Source organism: Ochotona curzoniae, unplaced genomic scaffold, assembly GCF_017591425.1.
Source record: "Ochotona curzoniae isolate NIBS_2020 unplaced genomic scaffold, NIBS_Ocur_1.0 contig_2754, whole genome shotgun sequence".
Taxonomy (NCBI): domain Eukaryota; kingdom Metazoa; phylum Chordata; class Mammalia; order Lagomorpha; family Ochotonidae; genus Ochotona; species Ochotona curzoniae.
Genome location: NW_024465582.1, coordinates 22,303,652 through 22,322,629, shown reverse-complemented (window position 1 = coordinate 22,322,629; position 18,978 = coordinate 22,303,652). Strand labels below are relative to the sequence as shown.

The 18,978-nt window shown below is 38.1% G+C and overlaps 1 protein-coding gene across 3 annotated transcripts in view; it reads right to left on the bottom strand.

Moving 5' to 3' along the window:
* PARP8 (poly(ADP-ribose) polymerase family member 8) overlaps positions 1-18,978 on the bottom strand; it is a 144,899-nt gene that overhangs the window by 37,886 nt on the left and 88,035 nt on the right. For all 3 annotated transcript variants that reach the window (XM_040977524.1, XM_040977522.1, XM_040977523.1), the window contains 3 exons: positions 11,167-11,227; positions 10,674-10,764; positions 3,322-3,388 (listed from right to left, as the gene is read on the bottom strand). In XM_040977524.1, the coding sequence (XP_040833458.1) occupies positions 3,322-3,388; positions 10,674-10,764; positions 11,167-11,227 (219 nt within the window). The remainder of the gene's footprint in view (positions 1-3,321; positions 3,389-10,673; positions 10,765-11,166; positions 11,228-18,978) is intronic.

The following is an 18,978-nucleotide window of genomic DNA, read 5'->3' as shown; positions in this document are numbered from 1 at the left end:
TGTACACCTGTGCTTTTGTGACTATTGCTTTGTTTTTATCAAACCCATCCAACGTTTAAAAAATCTTATGTACCTCACAAATGTGAACTAAGTAGAATAACATGAAAAATACAGGACACTAAGCGAGACAAAAACTCACAGAAAATCAGGAATGGGACAGGATGAGGTGGTACACAAATGCAATGGCGCATCATACAGAAAGATTTCATGATTATAGCCACAATGTGTACGATACGGGATCAATTCAGGGAAGCAAATCCAAAGTAAAATAAAAAAAGAATCTATAACCAGGTACCACAGGAAAACATGCCCTGTGCTGGCAGATGGAACTAAGAAAATTTCTCCTGTGCATCATCGACAATGAATAAAGGCATAATGTGACAACCCAAGTATACCCTGTTAGTGGAATCTGATTTTAGACACAAATCTAAAGATGGCGGATGCATAATCTAATTTGTTATTTGTATACATTTATACCTAACATTGAGATTGATAGGCATGTTTCATCCTTTTAAATATGACCCATGCGTAACATTAATTCTGTTTCAATTTAAGGACATAAAAACTTGATTCAATTCAAGGGTTCTATGATACATCCCAGACATTAATAGGAGGCAAAGTGACCCCAGAAAGCGTTTAGTAAATAAGATCGTTTCAAAGTGTTTTCTCTCAGAATATGGCTTATTATGGCCAACATATGTGAAAACATGAATCATAGCATCATGATTACTATGCTGTGTCTTCGAGTAGAAGAATTATCTAATGATCTCTTAGATTTCAGTTAAACTTGCAGATTCAGAAGGAAGAAATAATTCCTTAGGAATTTCCCATAAATGCAAATTCCTACAGCTGATCATTTGACAATTATAGGATTTATGACCATGGTTAATTGAGGTATGTGCCTGCATTTCACATGTCATTTCTTGAAAAAGGCAGAGAGAATGAATGTTAAGTGGCCTCACCACAGAAATGATAAGCATGTGAGGGAATGCATTTTGCTGAGTAGCTGGATTTAATCATCCCACAGTATAAACACACTTCTACGCACCATGCTGACAAGTTGAACATACATAGTGTTATCTGTCAATTAGAAAATTTAAGAATTGATTGAAATAAATGAAGTCAAAGCCAACTGGCAAGAGGCAATCTCAGGTCCTTTTATGCAAGGCCAGAGCCCTTCTAGGTACTGTCTGCAGAGAAAGCCTCCTTGCTCTGTGTGGAAGGTGGCCAAACGTAAACGCATGAGTCTCTTTACTTCCGGGAAAACTGCAAACCCTCTTAACCCACACCAAACACACATCGACTGGCCCAAATCACCCCAGTGATCATCTCACTTGAAAAAGCTCAAATAAATTTTTGTGTCCATAATTTATCAACGTTTGAGCTCTATGATGCAATTTCTTCCCACTGTCATTGTGTCTGGATCTATCAATGTTTTCTTATTTGACTTTCAAAAATTGGTTTTTATATGAAATGGATATAAAGATCAGAATACAACGCAAATTAGGGTTGAACAATGGGAAAACGATTAGTAAGCCTCCGGGAAATTTTAGGAGGCAATATGCAAAAGCTTCCTTCACCTTTTCCTGAAACTCAAAACCCATTATCATTCATTTCTCCCTTGAGTCTCTTAAAAATGCCAAAGTGTGCCAGAGCCCTAGTGACCGCATACACATGATTCCAAACGTGTGAATGAGACAGAGTAAAAATGTATCTGCCTTTCTTCCTGCGTCACCTCCCGCCCTCCCCCAGCCGTCCATGGCTCACAATACGGCGAAGAGCCCGCCATTTCCCACCACCACCTGAGGATTCTAGAAGCAACTCTCGCCACAGAAGAGGACCAACAACTGCAGAGAAAAATATCTGGATCAAAGACCTCAGTGGTTGACGCTGAGAGGAAATCAGGCCTGCAAATGGTCCAGGCATGGGTGACCTTTTCTTTGCACTTGGACTAGGAAACTGTGTTACGTGATCATGATGAACCTGGAAGGGTGATTCTGTGATCACTCTGAAGGCCAACCTTCAGAGAACACAATAAGCGAACACATTTAGACTCAAGGTGTCTTTCCAACTTGAACAGTCTCTCAGAAAGGTGAATGTGCTTACAAACATCTACCAACATGTGCTTGACAAGACTGAGGCCAGCTAAAAGAACAAAGGATCAAAAAGCAAGCCAACATGATTCCACAGTTTAGGTCCTTATGCAGGCAATAAGGAGGGCCAGCCTTTCATGTTCTCTTTAAAACTGTACATAGGGCCTGATGCAACAGCATAGTCGTTAAACTCCTTGCCTTGCACGCACCAGGATCCCATATGGGTGCCAGTTCTAATCCCTGCAGCCCCGCTTCCCATCCAGATCCCTGCTTGTAGCCTGGGAAAGCAGTCAAGGACGGCCCAAAGCTTTGGGACCCTGCACTCGTGGGAGACCCGGAAGCAGCTCCTGGCTCCTGGCTTCGGACTGGCTCAGCTCCAGCCGTTGCGACCGCTTGGGGAGTGAGCCATCAGACAGAAGATCTTCCTCTCTGTCTCTCCTCCTCTCTGTCTGCTTTTCCAATAAAAAATAAAATAAAATCTTAAAAAAAAAAAAAACAACTTTGCTGAGCGCAGAGTTCGAAGTGTGTGTTTATATCATGGTACACCCTTGCCAAGGTGTGCTTCTAACCCTTGATCCCTTCACTGCGACATTGGAATTCCAGAAAAACCTTCCCATCCCCTCCAATAAGTTGCCTTTTTAATTGAAATGAAACTAAAACAAGCAACTGTTCTCAAATCAGTTACATACATACCATAGTTTTGAAGAGTCCAGTCATTTATAAGAGATAAATTACCGAGTCACAGAATTATTGCAAGTCAAAACTAGAAATGGAGATAACACAAATAGCTGGTAACCTCAAGACCTCAGCGTGCACAACACACACACACACACACACACACACACACACACCACTCGCAAAACACCTAAAGAGAAAAAGTCGCACGAAGGCCCCAGCCCAAAGCAGCAGAGGAAGCCGAGACTGAAGGAAGGTCAACTCAATCAGGCCTCGTGGGCTGGACAATCATGAGCAGAAACACTGCCGTGTTACCCTCTCTCCCTCCTCTTGGCCTGCATCCCAGACACAGGAGCCTCGAGGCTGGGGGAAGAGAGCGTGCACAGGAAGCGCAGCACTGGAAGCCAGCATTTCCGCCTCAACTGCAACACTGCGTCTCCAGAGGCAACGCTTTGTGAAAGCTCTCGCTGAATGTGAATGAAAAATAAATGAGCAAAATGAAAACTCGGTTCTCCTAAATGGGATTTATGTTTTTAGCCTTCAGCAAACTTACTTTTTCAGCTGATGTCCCAATCCAAACCGCTCTTTTGTGGAAATCTGAAAGACATCCACAGTGGGCACTGAAAAGGACAAAAAATTACAGTTAAATGTCGCTGAAACTCAACCACACGCCCTGGAAAATAAGAAGATAGCAGTGTAGACATAGAGAGGGATGATACCAACTCCAAAAGACTGCACACAGAGCCCAAGATGGCATGAATTACATTACATGCATGAAGTCATCTGTCTTATATACTAATGCATAACACCTATGTATGTTATATATCATACACATGATGATGAATAATGATCTCCAAGCCAAGCAACAACGGGACTAGGCATATGTAGGACACTTAGCGCACTATTGGCAAGTAGAGGAGACACATCTTTGTACATAAACCATTTTAAATAAAACAGTAAGGCATAGGGGACCTATATTTCATCATCTACCCTCTTGTGTGGAGCACATTTTTTTTGCCAGACACACACTGTTGCTTTAAATCACTAACCACACTGTTGGCAAATTTAATGGCCACATTCCCAAATGGCACACATCATGTATTAGTCACTGATTTCAACTTACTATGTAAAAACATGGACACACACACAAACATATAAATACCCCTGCTTCTAGCCAGCCTGCCTTCCGGTGGAGGAGATGGGTCAAACATGAGTCCCAGGCTAAAGAACATCAAAGATACTCAAAGAGAATGGGCACTGGAATCGCAAGTAGCAAGGATGGGAACAGGTTTCAAAATTACATAAGAACTGACAGGGAGATCAGCCCCAGTCATGGGAAATACTCAGGGCAACCTTTCCAAAGGAGAAACATGATTGGGATAGTTGGGGATCAGCTGGGAAGGAAGTGAGCAGGTATCAGGAGATGAGAACAGAGAATGACCACAGAAACGGCTGCAGAGTTTCTCTCTTGGTCAGAGGGAGAAACAGCAAGATTAGTCAGAAATTAATTGAAACTGAATTCGAGAGATGCAGTGGCTTCGATCAGCCAACCCATGACCTTTTCTTGACTCCTATTTTCTAGGAGAGCTGAGAGATATCAGTGATAGGTTTGAAGTATAAGGGGAAAATCCAGTGTGAATGCAAGAATTGGCGTGTGGCTGCTCAGAGGGTTGTGATGTTCTCACTCCTGGTACACGGAATGTTGCAGCAGAAACATCTCTGGAGAGGTGCAGATAACCGATCAGTTGATTGCAAATATTTCAAGTTTGAGATGCTCATTTTATACTGAAACAGAAAAATATAAGTAGGCAAATGGGTAGAGAAGATCAAATTTTAAAGGTTCGGGTGAAAGGAATGTACTGAAATACCCAAGTGAATTAGCCAGAGAACGTATGTATTTAAAGGCATAAAGCTGAATGAGACATCACCGTTAATAGCCTGCAAATGTCACTGTTCAGTGAGAAAGCTGTCCAACAGGGATGGCCAGGAGGAAGGGAAGTCCCGGGTCTGAGACCACCACGGAAGGCTGGTCTGAATACAAAATAACTACCTTTGTTCAAGGAAGAGGCAAACTGTTACCAAATGCTGACAGGTCAGCCAAGATACAGACTCAAACTCGGACTCAGGGTCTCTTAGCAATACTGACATTTCTGGTGACACTGACAGGGGCAGGGTTTATGAAATGATGGGAATAAAACCTGACTAAGTAAAGGCAAAGACAGAAAAAGAGGAAAGAAAATGAGGTAAGCTAATACTGACAACTTTAGTGAAGAAATTTAACAGTTCAGAGAAGCAGGAATTTGAGATTTTTTTTTTTTTTTTTTGCTTTCATTTTTCCTGAAGGTAAGAAAACTTGCTTCCTAGTTGGGTTCTTCATACAAAAAAAAAACAACAAAAAGGAAATTAAAGGTAGGAAAGGAAAGATTGCAGGAGTGGTGTATACATTGGTGAAAGAGGATGAAAACCAGGAAAACATTATACAGAGTGTGAACCTCAGCATCAGCTGGGCTAGGCAGTTCATCAGAGCAAGGGCTGTCTTTCCAGCAGGACATTCTTGGACCATACACGTCCCACACTGGAAATCAAAACAATCTTCCCCTATTGGCCTTCACTCTGGAATATAAAGAATCCATTGATTAAGGATGTGTTGTTAGTCCAGACCAAAATCAGTTCCTTGTGGAGGGAAAGCCTTCTCTTTACTCAGGGAGCAAAGAACAGAGCAGGTATTGTGCTGGCTCCCTGTCTCCAACTCAAGGCTCCTGAAATTTAAAAATTGGAGGAATATTTCTCACACTCTGAAAATTCAGTGGGATTTTTTTTTTTAAGAAAAAGATGACAGAAAGACTACAACGTGCGTTGTCTAAGAAGACAAAAGACACCATCTTTTCACAGGCAAACACCAAGAGTGATCGGAGAGAAGACAGCTGAGACACCAAACAGATTAAAATAAGCATTTTAATCTGGCAAGGGAAAACTAAAGGCGGGATAATCTACAATCCACTCGGAGAATGAAACTAAAAATACAGAGCTGGAAACAAGAGTTAAAGTGGATGCGAGTGTTTATCCAGAGTATGTGAATTGTTTTTGTAAGTTCTTTTTTAAAAAGCTCAACCGAATCATGGCACGCATGACTAGGAAATGTGTTACTATTTGTCAAGATAATATATTTCTGAGGGAAATATAAATTATAAGCATTGACTCAATTTGTAGCATAAAATCTAACAAAGCATGTACCGAGGATCTCACAAAAGGCTACTTTGAAAAATGTTCCAAAATTCAAGTAACAACAACAACAAAAAAACACCCTCATATTGCTACTGAAATTAAAGTAAGTAATTATATTTAAAGGTATTAAAATGAAATATTAATACTCAGACTAAACATGGAATATTTATGAATTTTGTGATATCTGCTGAATTTTGTGATATCTGCTGTTTTTTCTGCACAAAAACACTTTTATTTTTAAAAAAGGTTTTAAAAATTGATAGCTTCCAGACAACTAGTAGTAATATGGTAGAAATTTTAAAAAAGCTCATTTGAGCCAATAAGTATTCAGAAATAAACTCTGTTAAGTAACCTAAGCTAATATTACTAATAGAGGAAAACTCTACTAATATGTAAAACTAGAAGTCACAAATATTCTTTCTTAGTCAAAATAAATATGGAAATAGCTATTTTAATCAAACATAATTACAAGTTTGCCTCAAACATAATCAAATTGTCTACAGTGTTCATGGGGCTAAGGGCCAGGAAATGAGGAGGCACTCAACAACGTAGTAGAAAATATTCATGTTTTTAAGAAGTGAAAGTCACTTTCTTCATCTTTGATATAATTTTAGTTGGTAAGTGAGGGCTGTAAAAGATAGGTGTAAATTATTCTAACACTCAGCCCATCTAAATGTAGATACCAGCAGATACTTTTCACAGTAAAACATTTTAAAATAATGTTAGTTGCTCGTCCTTTTCCACAAAAGAATGGCCTTGTCCTTGAGATCAGAAACTGGATTCACAGGTGAGCAATTCTGAAAAATATATAATGTTAACATCAGGACCAAATTATAATATGATTTTGTTCAAATCATGCTTCTCCAAGCACAATCAAATTCTCCCTTAGCTATAATTTCAAAGTGTCTAAGAAGGCATTGGATCAACTCCTGTCATTGCTGGTCAGACATGGATGCACTGTCCAATGAGCCTTAGCCAAAAAATTGTTAGTTAAGTTGTTCGTAGAAGAAAGCTTCAAAACAATATTCATGGAACATGAAATTATATGATATTTTTTAGTTTGATGCAATAAATTAAAATCCACATGAAATTTTTTGTAACACAGATTTTTCACAAAATTGTTGAAGATCTCTTAAATCTTCCAAAATACCGAAACTGGTGATGGGCAACAAGAGCTGTTACACAGGTCAGTCTAAATTTTGGATTTGTCAGTTACATTTCACCAGTTCATTTCACTCTAAATTTTGAGACCTTCAAAATCACATTGGAAAATACTCATTATGAAACATTTTTTAGCTTTTTATATGCTTGCTAAATTAAAAACTAGGATAATAACCTAACAATCTTTTGCTGGAATCATAATTCCTATATTTTTCACTGTAGTCATATATCACATACGACCTTAAGTCATGGTTTTTTTTCCCCCTCAAGGATGAAAAGAAAAGCTCTGGGTAAATAACTAGTGATAAAGTAATGTGCATCATAACTAGCATACTACACAAATAGGAGAAAACCAGGAAATGGACCAGACCCTTAGGAAGATAGCATCCCTGTGTGAGAAATGTCCATGTTTTGCTATAAATGGATCTGGTATAGAAACAGTCTTAACGTCCACACAGGACTGGTCCTTCTGTGAGAGCAGAGGAAGACAAAGGCCAACCCACCACCAACACCTCTATTCCAGGGCAGCCTTCTCCAGGACCAGCAGTCTAGAAATCTAGAGCTTGTCTAGGCTGGATTCCCTCCTTTGCTTTCAAATGCCGACCCATTTTTCTTGAGTCTGACCTCCAGATTTAGTTCAATTTCTTTGAGAAGCAGACCCTGAGTGAAGATTTAGATACGAATAATGAAGAATTGCTCTCTGGGGAACAGAATGTAGCGGTGTGAAGAGAATGAGCAGGATAGAAACAGGAAAAAGGCCAAAGCCAAGGGTAGAAATTTAGGTAAAGTCTCAGCTTCTTCCCCAAATCCTGCGGGGAAACACCAGCAGATTAAATCACACTCCTATGCTGAGGCTATGTGGCTAAGCCACAATGCTCCTTCATCAGTCACACCCAATGGGCAGAGGCTGGGAGTGGTGGATGATGGGGAGCACGCTCAAATGCTTACCTGGCTCACCCCAGAAAAGAGAAATGCCTGCCCCTCTAAGACCATCAACAAAAATTCGAAAGGCCAGCAACTCGTGGCAAAGTGTGGGAATGGGGCGAAGGCTCTGAGAGGGTAAGGGCAGGGCACCAACAGGGTTCCCAGCCTTCCCATCTCCTAATCTTACAATGCATCTGCTGAATCGAAAGCACAGTCAACATTGAATTCTTGTTTATTTGCCTTAATATAAGCGATTACAAACAAATTTCCCACTAATCTAAGAAAGATTAGCATTTTAACTATGTTTGAATATAATGAGGCAAGCAAAACTCCATCTACAGAAATAAAATAGTTTTGCATAGCATAATTACTGGTTGTTGTTCACAACAAAAATCAACATGATACTAATGAAATAAAATGCAGCCAGTTGATGATAAAAGAGGAATAATATGGAAATGATGAAGAGTGTGTCCAAACTAAAAACAAGACTCAATCGTGGGCTGACGGTTGTGGCTCAGTAGTTTAAGTCATGTCTTGGCAAGCCCATATTCCATATTAACGTGCCAGTTCAAGTCCCATACACTGTTTCTAATTCAGCTTCCTGAGCACCTGCCTGGATGGACAGCAGATGATTCTTCAAGTACCTGGATCCCTGCCACACATGCTGGAAGCCAGATGGAGTTCCTGGCTTCTCCCTTCAGCCTGGTCCATCGCTGGTCAGCAAGCAGATAGAAAATCTCTCTCTCTCTCTTTCCCCTTTCTCCCTGAATCTCCTTTTTTGTGTCTCAAACACATTAAAAGATCATAAAAAATGAAGAGGTACTGAACAGTAAGATCATCTAAACTTAAGTTTAAATGATGGTTAAAATATTGATAGAACCATGTGCACATGTAAAAATGTACAGATACACTGTAAAGGAAGATTTGGAAGTATATAAAAATACATATCGGTGGTAAGATTAGATAATAGCAAGCTGCGTTATCAAGTCACACAGATGAGTTTGACTGAGGCAACACAACTCTTATTCCTAACCTTGAACATTAAAAAAAATAGAAATTAAAAGTTCACACAATGTGGGCTCCTTTATATTTTCACCGTCATCAGAATAAAATCAAATGAGCACATTTCAAATGACCAGACTAAGGGTAGATTTTATGAAGAAACAGTCAGGTGCACACATTTATACAACAGAAGATAGTTCAGTTATCACTAGTCCTTCCTAGTGACATAACACAAAGGTGCATTATTTATCCAATTCAATGCCTAAAATAAAAGCGTTTGAACACAAAAGGCAAACACCACCAACATGCAGTTTTCTCAGTATGATCACACTTTTGCTTCATGTTTCTGTGATGATATTTCTATCATCTTCCATGTATTTCAGATAGTCAGAATGAAAATAGGTAACATCTATTTGTTGTCTAATGGCATTGATTGATCATATAGCTTAAATACAAAGCATGGCTTTAATACATAAAGGAGGTGACTAACTTTTAAGATGCGTTTCATAAAACTGAAAAGATGATACCTATGTGAAATAAAGGTAACATGTGTTCCTTAACAGGCTCAAGTAACCTGTGCTGACATCATGAAAACATGTTTGGGAACTCTGAGAGCTGTTTTCTACATCCATGCCTATTGCTGGTTGGGCTCACTGACTGCATTAATAGGATGCAATGGAAGATTCACTGTGTCTTTCTTGAGCAGTTCCAACATGCTGTTTCTTGGAACACTCACTTTGGAATCCCGATCACCACGGCATCAGAAGCATGACCACAGGAAGAATTCTTGTGCAAGGACTCCAGCGAGTAGCTTCAGCCGATCACACAGATGACACTTGGATCGATTGCTCATGATTTTAAAATCTTGCATCTTGAGCATCCAACCTAATGAGACCTTATCTCAGCCCAGACACACCAACTACCTGACTGCAAAGTTATGAGAGGCTCCGAGCAAAAACCAACCAGTTTAGCCCCGAAATGATAGCATTTACATTTATGTAAAATATGTAAATATATGAAATGATAGCCATTACATTTTCCGGTAGTTTGCAATGCATTAACAAACAATAGGAACAGTATGAGAAGATGTTATTGTGTGTGTGCTCATGTGCAGGCACAAAAAAGCACACACAACAGAAGACAAAGGAAAACATCCTAACCCTGTTTGGAAAACACATAATAGGATCCTTTCTTGTAAACAGCTATCAATCGAGGTGCAACATTATTCAACTAACAAAAACATGATCTGTACTTAAAAAAAAAAGTACTCAGCTTAGGCTAAAATCAACAGTAATCAAGGGTGAGATAAATAGGGATCTGAGAATCAGAGAAATAATATGCCTAAAGTCAATCCAAATAATGTTGGTTGATTTTCTCTTACAATTGAAGTACTTCTTTAGGTTTTATTGTGTTTGCTTCACAGATTTCTGTTAATTTTCAAAAACATGCTTAACTAAATGTTACATGTTTCCAATTCCCTAAATTATACTGGTGATAATCCACATTTCTTTGAACGTAATTTTGAAATATCATGATCAAAATATGTAGTACAGTCAACTAATCTTTTTTTTAAAAAAGATAAATAAAACTCACCTGGACCATTTAAATACTGTGTTAGTGAACAGTGTAGTCTGACAATTATAGGTTCTGTTCGAATTACCTCCCACGCCACAGCAATCTCCTCCTGTACACATTGATTTGAAAGATGAATTAGTCATCCTTTTAGAATTAAAATTTATATTAAAAAGACTTAAAAATGGATGTCAAAAAATGCACAGCTCATCTCATGAAGGTCTACGAATTATCTCAGAGCCGACGGTTGTGTGACGAGAAGGCTTATGGTTTTATGTATGGAAAGTTAAAATGGAAACTACAGAAATACTACATAAGTACCTAAACACATATCTAAACAACAAAGGTGAAGGAAACAAAATATTTTATCTCTGCCTGCTTGATCAGTCACCGCATTTGTTCAATGAATCTGTTCAACAAAGTCAACCTGATAACACAATCCAGAAGTACATTTCCAAGTGGAATAAAAACACATGTATCTTAAATATCTCAAACTCAACAAATTGATACTTACATCAAGAAAACTGACATCAATATGCAGATCAATATCTACATCATCAATGGCTCCATATTCCCTGGAAGTAAAGATGGACACGAATTTTTATCACTTTTTTTTAAAAAAGAGAATTGCTGGGTTATTTGCATTAGAAATTAAATCATTAATTCAGATGTCTTGCTTCCACTGATGGTTCAGAACTGAAGTCTAGACTTAGTAAATTAGCCATCATCACTCAGTAGCAGAGCTGGGACTTATGTGCGTGTATGCCAGCTGGGACTGGCACACATGTATCCTAACTTTTAAGGTAAACAGCTCATGAGATTAGTATTCAGGAATCCATCAGTTTGTGTTGGAAATGAGTTTAAAGGTTGATGACTTTAATATGAATTTATCAGAACCCTGACATGTGGTCACCATTGCTGTATTCATTTTGAAGACAGGGAAATTAGGATTTGATGTTACCAAATGGAAAATACAAAGAAGCCAGCAGTAAAGCCAGGCACCGAACCCACTTCCAACTTCAACATTGTGTCAAATAGAGTATCTTGTGTAGAGTTAGCACTCTATAAAAAGTTTTGTTTTCAATGCCTGTTTTAAAAGACCTGTCTATTTGAAAGAGTGATATAGAGAGTAAGAAAGATAGATTGAGATCTTCTATCTGCTGGAACACTTCCAAGGTACAGCCAGAAGTGGTATCAGATGAAGGGCAGCCAGGACTCCACACAGGATTCCAGCTCTGTTTAAGCAGTGGCCTAATCTTCACCACAACACTGGCCTCCTTAATACACACTTGCAACTACACACAGTAATTTTTCGTGGTTGTACTAAAGTCGGCATAACAATACATATACATACTATGTAATGGTCAGACCAATGTAACTGACACACATCACCTAGATATACATGATTTCTTTGTGTGGAGCACTTTCAAATTCCTGTTAGCTATTTTGAAACAGACAATGAATTATTTTAAAGCATATTTACCCTACTATATCATGCAGTATAAAAGCCGCTCTTCACCCCATACACAATTCTCTCTCCACCTCACACCTGCCCTGATCATGCCAATCTCTGGTAACTACTGCTCTGCACTCGCTCTTTGAGATCAGCTTCATCATCCATAGTAAGAACATGTGGTATTTGTCTTTCTGCTTCCGATTTGCTTCACTGAATGTCTTCTAGTCCTATGCACATTGTCATAGATTACTGAATAGTGTTCTTTTTTATGCTGAGTTATAGTCCATGGAAATAAAAAGGCAGCACACTAGAATAAAATAATTTAGACTCTATTTTGTGTATTTGTGTGTGTGTGTGTGAATGTAACACTGGGCAAGGCATATTTTTTCCCTGCAGCATTATATTTTATATGGGAATATTTTGAAAACTTAAACAGGTAAAAATAAAATCTATTTACAGAGGAATTAACTCTTAAAAATTATTTAAACATCACAATATCAGAAATTTTTTTGATAAAAGATGCAGTGACATATGTGGAATGACACAGCAAATAAATCACAAATAAAGACCAAACAAATAAACCACTTAATCTATGCCTCTATTTCAGAGCATAGCAAACATTTTTTGTAGAGTTCAAGCTAGAAAATAACCATGTTTTTAGGCTACATACAGTCTCGGATAGATATTGTCTGCTTTTAGTAGTACTTCTTTTTTGTTGTACAACCCTTAAAAAAAAAAAAAGCAAAAACAACTTACATCTCCCATTCCAAATAGGCCACACGGTCCAGCGTTCATAAGTTCATGACCCAGAGCACTGGCCAATGAGCTACTCTCACAACAGATTCAATAGCAATTGTTAGGCACATACAAAGAAAAGTGCTGCTCAATGCAATAATGAGAAATGATGCATGGCATTCAAGGGAATTTCATTACAGCCATCCACATACAGGAGCTAATCCTCAGAAAGTAAAAACAAATAAATGTTCAAACACATGTTCTAGGTTGCATCGTATTAGAACAGAAATCGGACACAAAATGGTTATCAAATAATAAAGGAATGTTTAAGTGAACTAGCTTACGTTCACATAGCGGGGAAAAAAAACATTACCCATTGCTTTAAAAGTTTACTGAAAAAACGTTCAACGTACTAGGAGAAATGTCACAAAATACTAGTTACTCAAAAAAAAAAAAACCCATGAAAAGTTTTAAAAATTAAATTGGGAGAATAAACTAAAACTGCAATGAGTATGTATTGACTATAACTTATATATATATATATACATATATATATATAACTCCATTTTTAAGGATTATATGTGTTCTAACACCAAATACCTACTTCTATTTTTTGCATTTTTTTTTTTGTTTTTGTTTTTGCTTTTTGATTTTATGGTGCAATTCCATAAGGTCTGGGATTTCTCTATCCCTTTCCCAATTTCCTAACCCGACTGATTTTCTCCATATTATTACAATGGTATAGAACTTCATAAGCAGTCGTAAGTTTAATATCTACTTCTTCCAGTTATAAAGACAATACAGGCGACATAAAATGCACTTAAAATACTGCATTGCCCCCAACCAGAAATAATTATTCTTGTTTATATCTCTTGTGTATACATGATTTATGATAAAGATTTCTATCCTGTTATTTCTTCTATGATCCGTATTTTCTCTTATTATAGAATATTCTTCAAAACCACACATTTAAATTGTTGCATTTACATAAATGCAACTGTATTACAAGACATTTGGCTGCTGTTAGGATTTTGCAGTATCAATATTGACAAATAGACCTCTAAATAAAATCCGTACGCCTCTGTCTTGTTACAGAATCATTTCTAGAGTTACTGGTAAAATAGTGTCACTGTTTTGGGGATTCCCTGTAAGTGTAATTTGATCGCTGTTTTAAAGCTTCACAACCATCTACAATTACCCCAGTCAGGTGGTTTCTTCATCCTCACCATCACCAGGCATGTTTTTTTCCTCCCATCTTGGCTGATTTCATTTGAAATGAAAGTTTTGATGACTTTACTAAGAATGGCAGCTTCCTGGTACACTTAGAACCACGCAAGAGATTGGTGGTAACAAGATCAGTGAGGATCTTGCCTGAGAGGGTTTTCTACATAGTTTTTCAGACCACCGCAAATTTTAAAGTATTCAGTGTCTGATTTTTAAACAATCTTGGGTAAAAGTTGCTGTAGTCTCAATTTCTAACATGAATTTCTTTCCATCGAAGATGGAATTACCAGCGTTCTCCTCACCGCAGCAGAGCACGGACACAGAGATTTAAAGAAGCAGAGCCCCTGAAGGTTTCTAATGAACTGGATCTGCAGGTGTATGTCTGTAAATAGTTACTTTTCTCATTTTTTTTAAACCACACCTCAAAGAATTCACAAATGCTGCTGTATATACGCAAACCCGTTTCCGTTGAGATGCCCTTTTTATCTAATGCCAGTAATTTCGTGTTTCCCACTGACAGATTACAAAGCATGATTCCAGTTGGTCCAGATGCAGCGATCCAATCATCAGGATTGCTTCTCTATCTAAATAACCTTCAGTAGCCCAGGCTCTCATGAATAGCAAATGCAGAACCAAGCTGTTCTGTTAGTGAGATGAATACAACATGAATTTTTGAAGCTAAACTTATTATTGTACCCTGAATGCAGTATTGAGTTTCTAATAACTAACAGTAATTTGGGGTTACTACCTATATTTATCCTTCGTGAAAAGATCACATTAAATTGAACTTGATTTTTAGTTTTAAGATGAAGGAAACAATACAGAGATGATTTGATACAATTGTTTCTCGTAGAACTCAGGGGCTTCAATGAACTGTTCCACACGGACTAACACTTCCAATTCTGGGGGGTAATTTTCTTTGTAACTCCAGATCCTGAAATCTGACCATCTGATTTCGTGTATTCACTCACTGTGATCTGGTTTATTTAAGAACCTATTACGAATCATCAGTTTTCAAAAAGCATGTGCTTTTGAGAATAACCTGTGCTGCAAGTTGTAGCATTTTGCCCTCTTATTCCTATTTCTATGAGATGAATCAAGACAGCAGGATTATCAATGAGACATGAACACACATATTCACAGAATATTAGATCCTGGTCCTCTTTTCTCTGTATACCTGAAGTTTATTCATTTTGCTATCATAATCTTCATAATCTTTCATAATGCAAACTGATCAAAACCAACACTGATCACACAGTCAGAAAAATAGGTGCAAGGTTTTAGCCTTCCCTTAACTGTCTGAATAAATTCTAAGTAGTACATATACAAGATACACTCAAAATCTACCACTGTTTCTTTGGGATATAGACCTCTATTGCTGTTTCATTATTTCTGCCTTTCACATAATGGACAGGCAATTTGAGAAGAAGGGTGTTTTGTGGAGAAGGAACCATCTCCCCACGGCATCTGAAACTCAGCAGCTTGCCTGTCTATCTCGGCAGGCCTACTCAATGTGTGGCGGAAACGTTTGTGACTGGGCCAAGAAATATGCACACTCAGTTATCAGAAAAAGAATTAAATCTTGTCAAGATTTACGCATTTGCAAGACTGTATCCACAGTAGCTATAAATGTCTCCAAGAGACAACAGGGCTGAAAAGAATTTAAAAATTAGATCTGGTTGAAAGAAGAAGCCCATGTAAAAATAATAGTACTTGAAACACAGAGTAAAAACAGTTGCTAACAACTACGCAATCAGCTTAAAAATTCTTAGTTTTGCTTGAAGAAAACACAGGCTTTGGGGATGGCTCTCTGGAATCGGACTGAAGCTAGCATCTATATTATATTCCGGGCTTTCTGAAAATACCACCCCCTTGGTTTCTTTTCTCTGTGAGCCTCCTCCTGTCATCACTCCTGACTTTCACGGACACACTGTTTTATTCCTTGGCTCAGAGGCAGAGGTTGGAAAAGAATATGCTGGAAGGGATATTACCAAGATCCAATTCAAGATCTCATTTTAACAAAGGGCACATTTCTGTGTAAGCTAAGTTGTGCTGAGATCACAAATACTCTCAAAAATTTCAGTAGCTTTAACATACAAAAGAAGATTCGTATTTCACTTCACCTGCACTGTCGGATTCATCTGAAATTAAGGATGAAGGTCACAACTTATTGTGATGACTTAAGCGATCACAGTGGCAGTTCAGGGGGACATGGCAACTCATACCCTGGCACTTAGGCTCACCGTCAACAGATTAAAAAATTACACGCCCACAATATTTCTTCACATTACACTGAGCAGAGAAGCACAATTCTACAATACAAGAAGGGATTCTAAACAATGCTATTAACTCTTCAACAGGAAAATTTAGAAATTAAGAGATATTATAAATTCATTCATGCTAATGGGTAGATAGGTCCCTCAATTCACTAAAAAACTCTCAGGAGGCTCCACCTCTCCAAACGAGCATTGCAAAATGCTCTGTTACACTTGGCCACCAAGAAAAGGTGACTCAAATGCATGGCTGCAACCTTGGGAGCTTCCAGCTTGCATGAGACATTAGTCACAATAAAAAGGTTAGATTACTCATATGGCTGCCAACTTTCGAATGAAATATGGCATGAACATAAAGCAAAGGGTATTTTGCAAGGGATGGAAGTTCTCAGTTTCACAAGGAAATTCTTCACGCCATCGCTTTCCTTCAAGAGTAAGAATTTTCTGTGCTGCACTTAACCACCTTCCTCAAACTATTAACTCCCTCTCATCTCCAGGTGACGCTGATCAACACTATCTTTGTCAATACATGAGTATATCTACAATCAAAACCATGTAATATAATAGGAAATAATTTTATTTCATGACTCAGAGTGAGACATCTTCAATCTAATCACAGGTTCTGTCCCTAAGAGGCCTAGCTCGTTTCCTTTATAGGAGACTGTGAAGGCACACTATCATTAAAGCTTACATGTATAGTCCAAACACAGCCAGCACAGGTTGGCAAGGCAGAGCTGCCAATATCCAACATCATTCACTTTCCCTGTGTCTCTCAAAGAGGGTGTTGTTTCAAATCTAGGCAACCTTGGTTACTTAGTTATCTCCCTCTCTCACAGAGAGATGTGGATAGCTGCCTTTCTCATTAGATGTAGCATTAAAAAAAAAAAAATGGCACCAAATTACCTATTGTGCATACTGAGGTACTTTTGTTCTTCAAACTCCATTAAGTTCCTGTAAGCGCCAATTTAGTCAAAGAACAGCTAATTAGAACAGTCTGTTTTCAACAGACTTGGAACTTCATAAGCAAGATGATTCCAAGACCTTATCCCTAACTACCCCTTCTCCCATGTGATTGAGTCTCAGCATTGGAGATTAGATGGTAAATTCATTCTTACTTAAGTAAATCAAACTAGCTCTGCTGTGATTCATCTTTATAACACGAGGCCTCTGGGAGGTTATCTCTTCTGGAAATATCCTGTCTAGCTAGAGAAAATCAAGAGCAGGAGAGGACATGACTTGCATTAAGATTTAAATCGGATCCAAATTCTTATACGTGAAATAGGCAAGCAAGAGCAACGCAAACCATTTATGACTGTAGGCATTTCATCTCACCAAAGTTCAAAATAGAGGATTATTTATTTTTGATATTTGTTAATTGTTGCTATTCTCCATGGTACAGTTTTGTATTATACAGAGTTCCCTTTCCACCTGCTGGTCTTCCCTCCCCATTTTCCCTTTTCAAAATTGTCCCCCATATTATTACAAAAGTATAGTCCTTCAGCAACAGTTCCAAGTGTAACACTCGCTATGTAAATGTATCACAGCAGGGTAGGTTTAGACAATGGTACAAACTCTAGCATCAGATTGTCAAGGTATTCCTTGGGAGTCCTCCTTTTATTCAGGAGTAGAAATGTATATTGGAATTTCAAAGTTAACAATTATTAATACCTCTAGGAATAAAAGAAAATATTAATACATTTCATATAGGTGCTCGAGGATTGCTTTTTGTAGAAACAAAAAATTTCCATGCTCACATGACAATATAACTGGGTTCTAAATAATATAAATTATGTTTTAGAAAAAACTGTTTCTAGAATCAGTAAATATTTGCTAAGTTTATCTTCTGAACAAAGGATATTTCTGGGCCTGGGAAAGCAGCTTTGTGCCTAAACTCCTCATTTTGAAGGCATCAGGATCCCTATGTGCGCCTGTTCTAATCCTGGCAGCACTGCTTCCCATCCAGCTCCCTGCTTGTGGCCTGGGAAAGCAGTCGAGGACGGCCCAAAGCCTTAGGACCCTACACCCATGTGGGAGACCCAGAACAGTCTCTGGGCCCATAGCTCGGATCAGCTCAGCTCTGACCATTGTGGCCACTTGGGGAATGAATCAGAGGACAGAAGATCTTCCTCTCTGTTTCTCCTCCTCTCTGTATATATATGACTCCAATAAAAATAAAATAAATCTTTTTTTAAAAGTACATTTCTATTTCAAATGAAAAAAAAATCCAAACTCGATGTGATAATGTTATTGTTTATTTTGTTCCACAATTATTGTTAAAAAATATTGTCATTGTTTTGACTATTCATGAACCTTACCGCCTTCTTTATACATTTATTCTACAAACATTTATTAAATATCAGTAGAACCTATGCGGGCATCATAACAGACAACAGGGAAGTCAACACAGCTACTTTTCACACTTTCACATTTGCGAAGTTCTGCTTTACCACATACAATAACCCTAATCACTCTGTCAACTGTGACCCAATATGCCATACCAGCTAAGAGAAACCAGCTTCCCATCTCGCTAGCTACACACAGAGTCGAGAATTAAGAAAGGAAGTGCATAAATTGGGGCCTTATGCCCTTGGGAACATATGGAGACTCTAACACCAAAGACTGCTCCACAGTAATCCCA